Genomic DNA, 11,295 nt, shown 5'->3' with positions numbered 1-11,295 from the left:
ATCAAAATGCAATATGCTGGAGACTCTTGATGTTCGCTTTTGTCAAAAGGTGAGAGTGAACTTATTCAGCAAATTAAATTTTCGTACGATGATAGAATGCTGTTTGATTATTTATCATTTTTCAGATCTTGTTCGTGTTCTTAAGCTATTTATTGTGCTTTATGGTTCTCCACAGATAAGCTCAACAAGTGTCGCGAGATTCCGTACATCATGTTCTAGTTTGAAGCGGATATTCAGCAACTTGTCAAATTAATGAACTCCATCAAAGATATCGAAATTTCCAAGTGCATATTTACTTGGAATGAAGGCTTGGTAATAAAAGTGATTATTCCTCCTGTATTGTAAATGGTGTAACTGTCATTGTTGTTTTGTTTGCCATCTTGAAATCGGGTAACCACACGGGTGCTTTAGTTTCTAAGTGCGTGCGTTAGTTGTATTATTTTGTTGACTGAAAAAGTTGATTTTCTAAGTATACTCTTATGTACTTTTAAGGGAAATTCTAATTATATTCGTCAGCGTTCTTGATTCTCGGAGCAAATTATGTTCAATCCATGGTTACTAGACTTGAGAACCAAAATCCTGACTTTAAATACAGTATCAACTATGTTTGCTTAGTTTGGTTAGTTATGAAAATTATGAAATTCTGTTATCAGTCGGTGTGAAAATTGAGTAATGAATGAGAATACCTGAGACATTCATTTATGAAAACTTTTTTTTTGGGTATTAAGACGGGGCAGAGCCCAAAAAAAAAAAAATTACACTGAAATTAAATGAGGCAGAGATGTCTTTTGTTCATCTTCTACTAATAATCTAAGAACCTCTCTAGGAGAGGTATTTCACTAGGCAAGCTGCACATCTATTGCCTTCTCTATAAATATTCACAAAACTAATTTGTCAATTCCTCTTTTTTCACTTACTGATGTCCCTAATCAAAGCATTTGGGTGGTTTATAAGATTCCTTGAGCTATTGATTGATGTCTTTAATCAAAGCATTTGGGTGGTTTATAAGATTGCTTCCTTGACTTCTGCCACTTTCTTCATCACTTCAACTTGAGTATTTTGTGGCCTATTATAATTTTGCTTATGAATTTCCTTATTTCTCCAATTTCACATCTTCCAGCATGCTATAATGAATATATCCATCCAATTTTGACTCTGGTCATGTCCTAATTGTTGTTGTATGTTCATATCCATCCATTCTTTTCTATTTGCTTGGAAGAAAATGCACTTGGCCGAATGAGCTGCGCCCAAGTACTGGAGACTTTGGGGCAGTCTCTCAGAGCGTGAAGAAGGTCTTCTTGATGGTTTTGACACAGTTGACAATCTCTTCTACTTGCAAACATCCTTACCTTTTTGTGATTGGTGAGTATTCGGTTGTGCTTTGCTTTCCAAATAAAGATCTTCGCTTTCTGCGGTCCTTGCAACTTCCAGATTTTACTCCAGATTGTGGTTGTGGGTTTGGTCCAATTTGCTAATGCTTTGTACGTGCTGGCGACAGAGAAATCCCCATCATCCGAGTGCATCCATCGAATTCTTTCCGCGCCATTTTTCTTGTTTGGGGGGAAGCGCCAAAATCTTCATTGTTGTTTCCTCTGGGAGGTAATTTTTTAAACTATCTTTGTTCCAATTTTCATCTCTATTTATCCATTCACTGACAGTGCTCTCTATGTTTGTTATGTTCATTGTTGCTATGTTAAGAAGGGAGCCCTCGTTGTTCACCCATCTCTTAGTCCAGAATCTAGTTGTTGTCCCATCTCCAACGAATTTCATTGTGTGCTTCTGAAATGTTGGCCAAATTTTCACAATTTCCTTCCACAGGTTTGAATCTACTTTCTTAGCAGTAGGATTGTTTATGTTGCTGTCTCCATTGCAATATTTTTGGATTAGCACTTTTTCCCAGAGCGAGTTAGGGTTCTCCTGTAATTGCCAAATGATTTTCATTAAAAAAGCATCATTCATCAAACTCAGTTTCCTAAATCCCAATCCTCCCTCATGTTTAGGTGTGCACATAGTTTTCCAGTTGATAGCATGCCATTTTCTCCTCCGGTCCTCATCTCTCCATATAAAGCCTCTCTGTATTCTTTCTATTTCATTACAAATACTCCTTGGTATTCTCTCATGTTGCATTTCAAAATTAACACTTGGGCTTATTGCTGATTGTCCCAATGTTATTCTGCCCGCTAGTGATAGGCATTTTGATTTCCACCCTTTTAGCTTTCCTTGAACCCTTTCTAGAACTGCTTTGTAATTTTTCTTTCCCACCTTGTTGTTGTTAATCATAGCTCCCAGGTATCTTCCAAGAGCTTGATTCTCCTTGAATTCTATTTTTTCCTTGATGCTTTGCTTGATTTGTGCTGGAGTGTTTTTAGAGAAAACTATTGATGATTTTGTCGAATTGATCTTCAAACCAGTAGTTTTGTAGAAATTTTTCATTACTCTGTTGATTGCCTCCATTTGGTGTGTTGAAGCATCAGCAAACAACAGCAGATCGTCTGCGAACATTAGGTGAGAAATTTCCATTTTCTCTCTTCCCACCGTGAAAGGGATCCAATGTCCATGATTCACCTCTTGCTCTATGTACTGTGACAGTTTATCCATGCAAATGACAAATAGGTAAGAAAAAATGGGGACTGACAAACCCCAATTTGACGGTTTGTTTTGCATTGAATTTAGAGTATTTTGATAACCTTTTGTCACATTTAGCCTAGGAATTAGCATGATTTTGTTATCTCTCCCATATTTGTGCTTAAGTGTAAAAACATGCTTTTTAAGCCTTATTTTGATGAATTCTAGTTCTTCTTTGATTCCATAAGATGCCTTGATGTGTTTGCTAGTAATTCCAGGATTGAAATAGGCTAGGCATGGATCAAAGGAAGCAAGGAAGGAAGCATACAAGTGGAGAGAAGCATAAAAAGTCAAAGAAGCAAAGTCAGCCATGCACGCGCGCGCGCACAAGGTGCTCGCGCGCACATCGCAGAATTAGCCAGGGACGCGCACGCGTACCGTGTGCGCACGCGTCGATGAGGGCACATGACCTCACTAATGCAACACGTGCCTGGCGATTTGAGAGGGTTTCTGAACCCATTTTTGGCGCCAAATTGCTAAGGGAAAGGAATAAAAGGATGAAGGATTAGGGGGAAGGAGGATCATCATCACTTTTTGACTAACCATCATTCCCAACCACTAATCACTTTTAGTTTAGAAACTATACTTTACAACGAGATTTTATTAGTGAAATTCTAAACCGTCAAAAATCTATTCATCAAAATGGCGCCGTTGCCGGGGAGAATTGCAATGGTGTTATGTTATTGGTTATTGTATATATGTGAATAGTGTGAATATGTTTGCTTTCGTTAGCTCTTGCTAGTTTTAGGATTTAATTTTCTTGCTTCTTATTTGATTTTGTTTTCATTTTCTTCTTGCTATCATGAATTCTCACCTTGGCTATGAGTTTGGTTATCAACATGTTGTAGGAAATGAGGACTATAATGAAGATGTGTATCAAGAATGGGATGAACAAAGGTGGGAGGAGCCATATGCATATGATCAATCCTCATGGCAACAACCTCCACCAAGGCACTATGAAGAAGAGCCATTCTATGATGCATACCAATCCAATGGCTATGGTGAATCACCTTGTGACTTCCAAGCACCGCCACCATATGCCTATGACTCTCACCCTCAACATGAACCTCAACCATTCTCACAAGCCTTCCCATACTAAGCACCTCCCTATGATCCCTACCCCTCATATAACCAACCACCCCTATCATATTCTTATGACCATTATGAGCAAGAGCCCTTAGAACCACCACCCTATCAAGATCACTACCAAGAACCACCTCAATACACGCAATCTCCAAGACATATCATCGTTGGAGACTTGGAAGAGGTTTATCAAGAAATGGATTCAATCATAGATGAGTTGATCTCTACAATGGAATCTTCACCCGTTGGACATGGAGTTGAAATTATAGAAGAGTGTGCACAACCTCCCAAGGAAGATGAGAAGGGCATAGTGTATATTGAAATTGACGAATATGAAGAGGTTGATCAAGAGATGACCTCGTTCATCAATGAATTTCTATCCAAAATTGAATCGCCTCTCATTAAACAAGATGAAGTTCTTGAAGATAACACCAAGCCACGTAAGAAAGAGGATGAGGTTGAAAGTGAAGAGAATTGTAAAGAGGTGGAAACAACTAAAGAGGAGCACAAGAAAGTGGACCTTGCATGGTCTAAGTGTGGGGAAGCCTCTCTCCCCAAATTACCATCCAACACAACATTTAAGTGGGTAAAATCTCTATCCCTGAGCTTTAATCTCTCACTTGAATATGGTTTGCTTGAAAATGAGGGTCAACTTAGAACTCTTTGTGGAATTAAAAGTAAAAACGAGTTGTGTAGTGGTTGGAAAATAGGTGTTAAGCTTATCAAGGCCAAGGCCTCAAGGTATAGGGATGATGTTGGGACAAGGATTACCTTATACGGATCTAGGAGGAAGCATTGGTGGAGTAAAGAGAATTCTATGTGTCAATCACCTTTATGTCAACCGCTCATCCGACAAAGCCATGAAACTCAACTAACGGATGGGTGTGAAGACAAGATATGGGATCCCGGTTCGCTATGTGAAGACCAACTATGGGGACTCATATCTTGGGTGGAACTGTGCCCGAGCTTGATGAATATGGTTGGAAATTCTGTCAACCAATTGAGAAGCAAGGATCCTTGGAGATTCAAGGATGAGTACAAACATAAGCCACCATGACAATAAGCTTCTCAAAATGTCCAACTTAAGGACTTAAACTAAAAGTGCTAGGTGGGAGACACCCCACCATGGTAAACTCTTTCCACTCTTTTAAATTTACTTCATAAGTGATTTGAGTTACCATTGTAGGTAGATGTTTCATACAAATTTGTTTGTCCAACTTAATTGTTAGCTTAGTCACATGCATGTTGTGTTTAGTAGTAGATGAATAATATCAAAAATTGCATTTTTGTGAATTGTATGATGGTTGAGTGAATAAGAGTTGTGAACACTAAGGGGAAAAAAAAAAAAAAGGGCATGGACGCGCGCGCACAACGTACGCGTACGCGTCCCGGTGCGCATGCACCACGAGCCACACTCCCGAGAGTTGGGCCTCTCTTGGGCAAACATTGTGCCTTGAGCCCAACCTGACCCACGCGGATGCGCACTACGTGCGGGCGCGCCGACTATTAGAACATGGAAGTTCGCGCGGACGCGCACCTGCCGCGTCCGCGCCGATTTTCTGCTGCAAATGATTGAGCCAAACCCCAGAGAGTTAAGCCATTTCTGGGCTACCTTTAGGCCCCAGGCCCAACCCGATCTGCGCGAGCGCATGCATCGCGCCATTTCACAATTCGTCAACGTACGCGGACGCGCATTTACTGCGCGCGCGTCCTTGCGTGTTGCCACGTTAGCGCGCACTGCACGCTCACGCATGAATCTCCCTTTCCCCCAATGCGCGCGGACGCGTACATGCCGCGCGCGCGCAGGTCTGGTGCGCGACTCCCAGGCCAGTCTCCAGAGAGTTAGGCCTGAGTTAGGCCAACTCTAAGCCCCTAGCCCAACTCCATGCACGCGTGCGCGCACGGTACGCGCACGCGTCCTTTCCTATTTTGCTCCCCCCCGCTTAAGCGCGTTGTACGCGCACGCGTAGGGCCCACGTTCTCTCAATGGACGCGAACGCGCACGGCGCGCGCACGCGCGGATTCGAATTTTCACCTACCCCAGAGACGCGAACCCTAGCGCATTCGCGCAACACACCTCTTCCCCTCTAACGTTCCATTTCTCTTCCCCCACCACTCAACTCCCAGCAACCTCCGGCGAGCGCCACTCACCGCGACCGCCGCCGCACGACCTACCTCCATCACCGTCCTTGGCCATCAATTCCCTTCTCCTCTCACCACCACCCGTCCTCTCTCTCCCTCTCACTCCTCTCACCCATCTCACCGTGACCAACCCCTCCGCCGCCACCCCGTCATCACTACCGGCGGCTCGCTCCCTCTCTGTTCGTCCTGCACATTCTCCTATCATTCTCTTCTCTCACCATCACCGTCCCTCCTCCCCTCAGTTTCTCACACCTCCGGCCAAACCACCGCGCCAGCCGTCTTCACCGCCACCGTTCACGGCGGTGCCAGTTTCTGTCTCTGCTGCCCCTGCCCTATCGTAGTCCCCCTCTCCATTCTCAGTTTCTCCCGGCTCCCAGGTTCCTGCTCCATTTCTGTTATTTCTTTTTCTGTTTTTTCCTTTTTATTTGTTCATTTATGTTAGTTCCTGGAATTGCATGTTAGTTAGCTAAATTCAAATTTTGTATGTTAGGTTAGATAGATATAATTGCTGTTAGGTAGCTAGGGCTGGATAGAGGATTCTAGGCCTGCTAATTGCTCCGTATGTGCATATCTGCTGCTTGCTTCCTTGGGTACGGTATGTTGGTTTTGGGTTGATATTCCATGCAATATGTGTTGCCAAATAATATCTGTTGCTGCTGTGCGTGATTGATGTTATTTTTTGTGCTAATTGTGCTATTTTGCTGTCCGGAAACGTCCAATTTTAAGCCGGAATGCTGTCCGATTTTCAAGGAAATTAGTTTCATCTTGATCTTTATTTCAGTTTTGGGCAAATTTCCATTTCCTTTTTGACTTCCCGGATTCGCACAATCATTGTGAACATGAACCGCAATTTCTCGTTCAATTGAGCCTATATATCATCATATCGCTAATCCACTTTTCTAACTTACTAATTTCTTTAACCGTTTTACTTCCACTCACCTTTAACCCTCTTTAACAATTCTTTCAAAAATATGATGATATTATTGCCTTTTGAATATGAGATGTTGCCTTTAATGAAGATTCCAGTCTTGGTTCATTCACTTATGTTTACTTGTTCACTTTTACATATTCAGTGCAACATCATGATTGCTCTTTGATAATTGTATCCTGAACATGCCTTCTGTGTTACATGCTAAATATTTTATATATTCTATCATATTTTTCAGGATGTCGGATAGAGGAAAAGCTATAGCCTCTGCTTCAAAAAAAAGGAAGCGCTCCAAGACCTCTACACCCCCACCATCTGCTAACTATGCAAGGAATCCGCTGAATGAGGAGGAGAAAGAAAATCAGTTACTCCCGTCCACTGATCCAACCAAATTTCCAAATCTCTACTGTGAGCTACGCCTTTCCCGTCATGCAAAGAAGAATCTGAATATTGAGAAGAAGCTGAATCTTCCCAATGATGTGAGGCGTGCCATAAACGCCCGTATTTCTGAGCTGGGCTTGGATTTCGTCGATAGGGACTTGGGACGGATTAACATCTCGTGGGTCAAGGAATTTTACTGCAATTTCTTTCGACCGGGCTTGGATTCAGTATTCTTGAGGGGTAGAGAGATTATGATCACTGAGGATGCCTTGAGGGATGCACTGCTCTACAGAGTTGGTACTCCTGAGACTTGTGCCTACCAGCAGGCAGAGGTAGCTCTCCTCTCCATGAATTTCGACTATGAGGCACTTAGGCGCGTGATTGCTACACCAGATGCTTCTTGGGTAATGGATTCGAGCAACACAAAGCCCAAGGGCATGCTATTTGCACATCTGACTAGGGAGGCTAGGACTTGGCAACAAATATTTGCCCACTATGTCTTTCCTACCACTCACTTTTCAGAGATTCCGATGGATATGCTAGTCTTGATTGGGTGTGTCATGGAGGGGAAGGAAGTATATTTTCCCCGACTGATTAGGCATAGCATGTGGAGAGCTCATATTCGCGGCTTGTTACCGTTTCCGACACTGGTTACTAGCTTAGCTGAGCTAGCTGATGTCCCGTAGGAGGACAATGACGTGACACCACCACCTCCAGATGACGACGACAAGGAAGTTACTATTCCCTGGGGTGTGTGGGTGCACGAGAGGCCCTCGACCAGCCGCCGTTCTCGAGCTAGAGCGGCAGTCGAGGCAGCTATACCATCTTCTTCGACAGCAGCCCCACCCCCTTCAGCACCCGAGCCCACTTACCTACTGGTTCAGCGTCTGTTTCGGTTCTTGGAGCGCGAGAGGCTCCATGTCAGACGCCGACTGGATCGGATGGATCAGGCACTCCTCTCCCTTGGCGCTGAGTTACCTCCGCTTCCAGACTCTCCGACCTCCGATGAGCAGGATCATCAGGAGGAGGATGCGGATGAGCCACTTCAGCGGGATGCACCTCCAGCTGCTCCTACCACTACCGAGATCCCAGGTCCCAGAGCCGAGCCTGAGCCTATCGTTGTACCTCCCACTGATCCTCCGGTTTAGCATCGCGGACGATGCTTGGTTTTAAGTGTGGGGAGTGGGGAGGTAGCATTATTTGGGAACCGGTGAACTTTTCGGCCTAGTTATCTCATTTTGCACATCTTTGTATATATTTTGATGCATTTCTAGTTTGCTTTGGATACTTTTATTGCTTATTTTGGATTTTAGATATTTTGATGCTTTTGGATATTTTTAGATGTTTTGGATGATAGATTCCGTACTTTTAGTTGGATTCTTCTTTATACATTTTGTTTATCTTTGTTTTTAGTTTGTAGTTGTGATTAGAAATCATACTTTGGATTGCAAATATTTAGTCACCCTTTTTGCATAATATATTGGTTCTAAGTGAAAAAGCAAAGGGTGAACTAAGAAAATTTTTGAACTTTTCAATCACAACAATGCTTAGTCAAACATTAAGACTTTTCAAGAAGTTTAAATATAGGGCATTGACCCAATTGATTGAAAGAGAATTTTTTTTGAAACTTGCTTGAATTTCATACCTTGTGAAGCATGTATTGAATTGAGAACACAAGCTTGTGAGACTTGAGCCTATTGATGTGGTTACATTTTATAACCACTTATTTTCCATTCTTGTGTGAAATTGTTCTCTTTCCATGATTGTGATCCTTGATTTGCTTGATTCTATATATCCGTTTATTTCTTGTGTTTGTGCATTTATATGATTGAGGCCATTCTTTCATTAGCCACTTACCCAAATAGCCAACTTTTTACTCTCCATTGTTAGCCAATTTTGAGCCTATGCTTAACCAACTTATTCTTATTTTAGCACATTACAAGCCTAAGGTAGAAAACCAATGAAAAGTCCTTGTTTGGATCTTTGATTGACCTAGGCTAGTGAGAGTGTTTTATTATTCAAAGTTGGTGAGGCTTGGGAACATTGGATGGGATAAAAAGGGGCAGTACACTTTTATGTTTAGGAATTGGGCACATATTCATGTATTGATTAAATGTAGAGACCTTATGCATTGATGTTCTTGTATTTAGTTTGAAAGAAGAAAAAAAGAAAAATATATATATAAAGAAAAGAAAAAAATGATGAAAAGAAAAGAAAAATGAAAAAAATGATGATGATGAAAAAGAAAAAAAAAATAATACAATAAAGAAGGGACAGAATGCCCCAAAGTGAAGTCAATAAAAAGGGGATCAATGCATAAGTATTATGAATCAAATAAGAATGCATGAGTATGTAAGAAAAAAAAGTGAAGAATGGGTAGTTAGAATAGCTTGCATTTGTATAGGTCATTAAATAGGTTAGGTGGGAAAGTCTATGCTAATCAAAGATTCAAATCCTAGTCCACTTGACCATAAATGATCCGACCTTGACCCTAACCCCATTACAACCTAAATGAAAGACCTCATGATGAATGTATGCATGCATTGAATAAGTGTTGATTGTTAGAAGAAAATCAAATTTTGGAAAACATGATTAGAAGAGAATTGAGTGAATTAACCCTTAAACACTTGAGTGAATAGAGCGGATACACATCCGGTGAGGGTTCAAAAGTTCAATCACATGTGTTCACCCATATTATCTATATTCTTGCAAGTTTGAACTCTTTTTGACAATTCAATACAATTGTGGTTTGGACTTTTGAAATAGGCTAGGCATGGATCAAAGGAAGCAAGGAAGGAAGCATACAAGTGGAGAGAAGCATAAAAAGTCAAAGAAGCAAAGTCAGCCATGCACGCGCGCGCGCACAAGGCGCTCGCGCGCACATCGCAGAATTAGCCAGGGACGCGCACGCGTACCGTGCGTGCACGCGTCGATGAGGGCACATGACCTCACTAATGCAACACGTGCCTGGCGATTTGAGAGGGTTTCTGAACCCATTTTTGGCGCCAAATTGCTAAGGGAAAGGAATAAAAGAATGAAGGATTAGGGGGAAGGAGGATCATCATCACTTTTTGACTAACCATCATTCCCAACCACTAATCACTTTTAGTTTAGAGTTTTAGAGAGAGAAGCTCTCCCTTCTCTCTAGAATTAGGATTAGGTTTAGTTCTTAGGTCTAGATGTAGATTCATGTTCTTCTACTTCTACATCTCAATTCCTTGTAGTTACATTGATTCTTCTTCCATTCTTTTATTGCAATTTTCTTTATGTTGTTCTTGTATTTTGTTGTAGATCTAGTATTGTTCCTTCTACATTCTTCCAATTCAATAAGAGGTAATTCATAATAAATGCATCTTCTTTGCTTTTCTATTGTTGATCTCTTGTTTTTGTAGTTGTAGATTCCTTTAATTCTTGCATTTAATAATGTTTACTTCTCTTGCACTTTATGTGTTTGTTGAAATGTCTCTTTTAGTTTTAGTGTAGATTTTGTTCCTCTTGGCCTAGGTAGAGTAATTAGTGACACTTGAGTTATCTAATTCCTTTGTTGATTGATAATTGGAGAGATTGCTAATTGGTTTGGAGTGCACTAAAGCTAGTCCTTCCTTGGAAGTTGGCTAGGACTTGTGGCTCAAGTCAATTCATCCACTTGACTTTCCTTTATTTAGTAAGGGTTAACTAAGTGGTAGCAATGAACAATTCTCATCACAATTGAGAAGAATAACTAGGATAGGACTTCTAGTTCTCACACCTTACCAAGAGCCTTTTATAGTTGTTAGTTTATTTTCATTGCCATTTACTTTTCATGCTCCTATCCAAAACCCCAAAATAACTCATAACCAATAACAAAACACTTTATTGTAATTCCTAGGGAGAACAACCCGAGGTCACACAAAGAGTGCGAAAAAGGCATGTGTGCGTACGCACAGGTACGTGCGGACGCACAGGTCACAGAAAACAGGGGAATGCGCATGCACAAAGCGTGTTGGCGCTGTGAACAATGGGCATAATAGCATGTGTGTGTACACACAACTGGGTGCGTACGCACAGGAAGTGAAAATTTGTTGTTGTGTGCGTGCACACAAGGCTGTGCGCACGCACATGCCCTGTTTTTTTCCAAAATGTTTCTTCAAAATTAT

The 11,295-nt window shown here is 41.5% G+C and overlaps 2 protein-coding genes across 6 annotated transcripts in view; both read left to right on the top strand.

Moving 5' to 3' along the window:
* The window catches only part of LOC107623076 (F-box/LRR-repeat protein 15), a gene marked incomplete in the record, with an annotated part of 5,732 nt that extends 5,205 nt beyond the window's left edge, over positions 1-527 (top strand). The window contains 2 exon segments of the mRNA XM_016325218.2: positions 1-49; positions 176-527. Of these exon segments, the coding sequence (XP_016180704.1) occupies positions 1-49; positions 176-253 (127 nt within the window).
* Positions 682-2,754, top strand: LOC110268563. Of its 5 annotated transcripts, none has more exons than XM_021115001.1 (5): positions 682-1,362; positions 1,499-1,599; positions 1,699-1,818; positions 2,475-2,505; positions 2,590-2,754. In XM_021115001.1, the coding sequence occupies exons 1-5, from the start codon at positions 1,302-1,304 to the stop codon at positions 2,604-2,606; spliced, it is 330 nt and encodes a 109-aa protein (XP_020970660.1). In that variant the 5' UTR covers positions 682-1,301; the 3' UTR covers positions 2,607-2,754. The 5 variants fall into 5 exon arrangements, with proteins under 5 accessions (XP_020970660.1, XP_020970659.1, XP_020970657.1 ...); XM_021115000.1 differs by having other exon boundaries at positions 2,469-2,505; XM_021114998.1 differs by having other exon boundaries at positions 1,702-1,818; positions 2,469-2,754.

The sequence above is a fragment of the Arachis ipaensis genome, chromosome B10 (assembly GCF_000816755.2).
Source record: "Arachis ipaensis cultivar K30076 chromosome B10, Araip1.1, whole genome shotgun sequence".
NCBI classification, from domain to species: domain Eukaryota; kingdom Viridiplantae; phylum Streptophyta; class Magnoliopsida; order Fabales; family Fabaceae; genus Arachis; species Arachis ipaensis.
This window is presented reverse-complemented; position numbering and strand designations above follow the sequence as displayed.

What these genes read in the sequence shown, in the direction of transcription:
- LOC110268563 (XM_021114997.1), top strand. Translation starts at nt 1,302, where the DNA reads ATGGTTTTGACACAGTTGACAATCTCTTCTACTTGCAAACATCCTTAC. An exon ending in TCCTTACCTTTTTGTGATTG is followed by an intron (nt 1,363 to 1,498) that starts GTGAGTATTCGG and finishes TGCTGGCGACAG; the next exon opens with AGAAATCCCCATCATCCGAG. An exon ending in ATTGTTGTTTCCTCTGGGAG is followed by an intron (nt 1,600 to 1,698) that starts GTAATTTTTTAA and finishes TGCTATGTTAAG; the next exon opens with AAGGGAGCCCTCGTTGTTCA.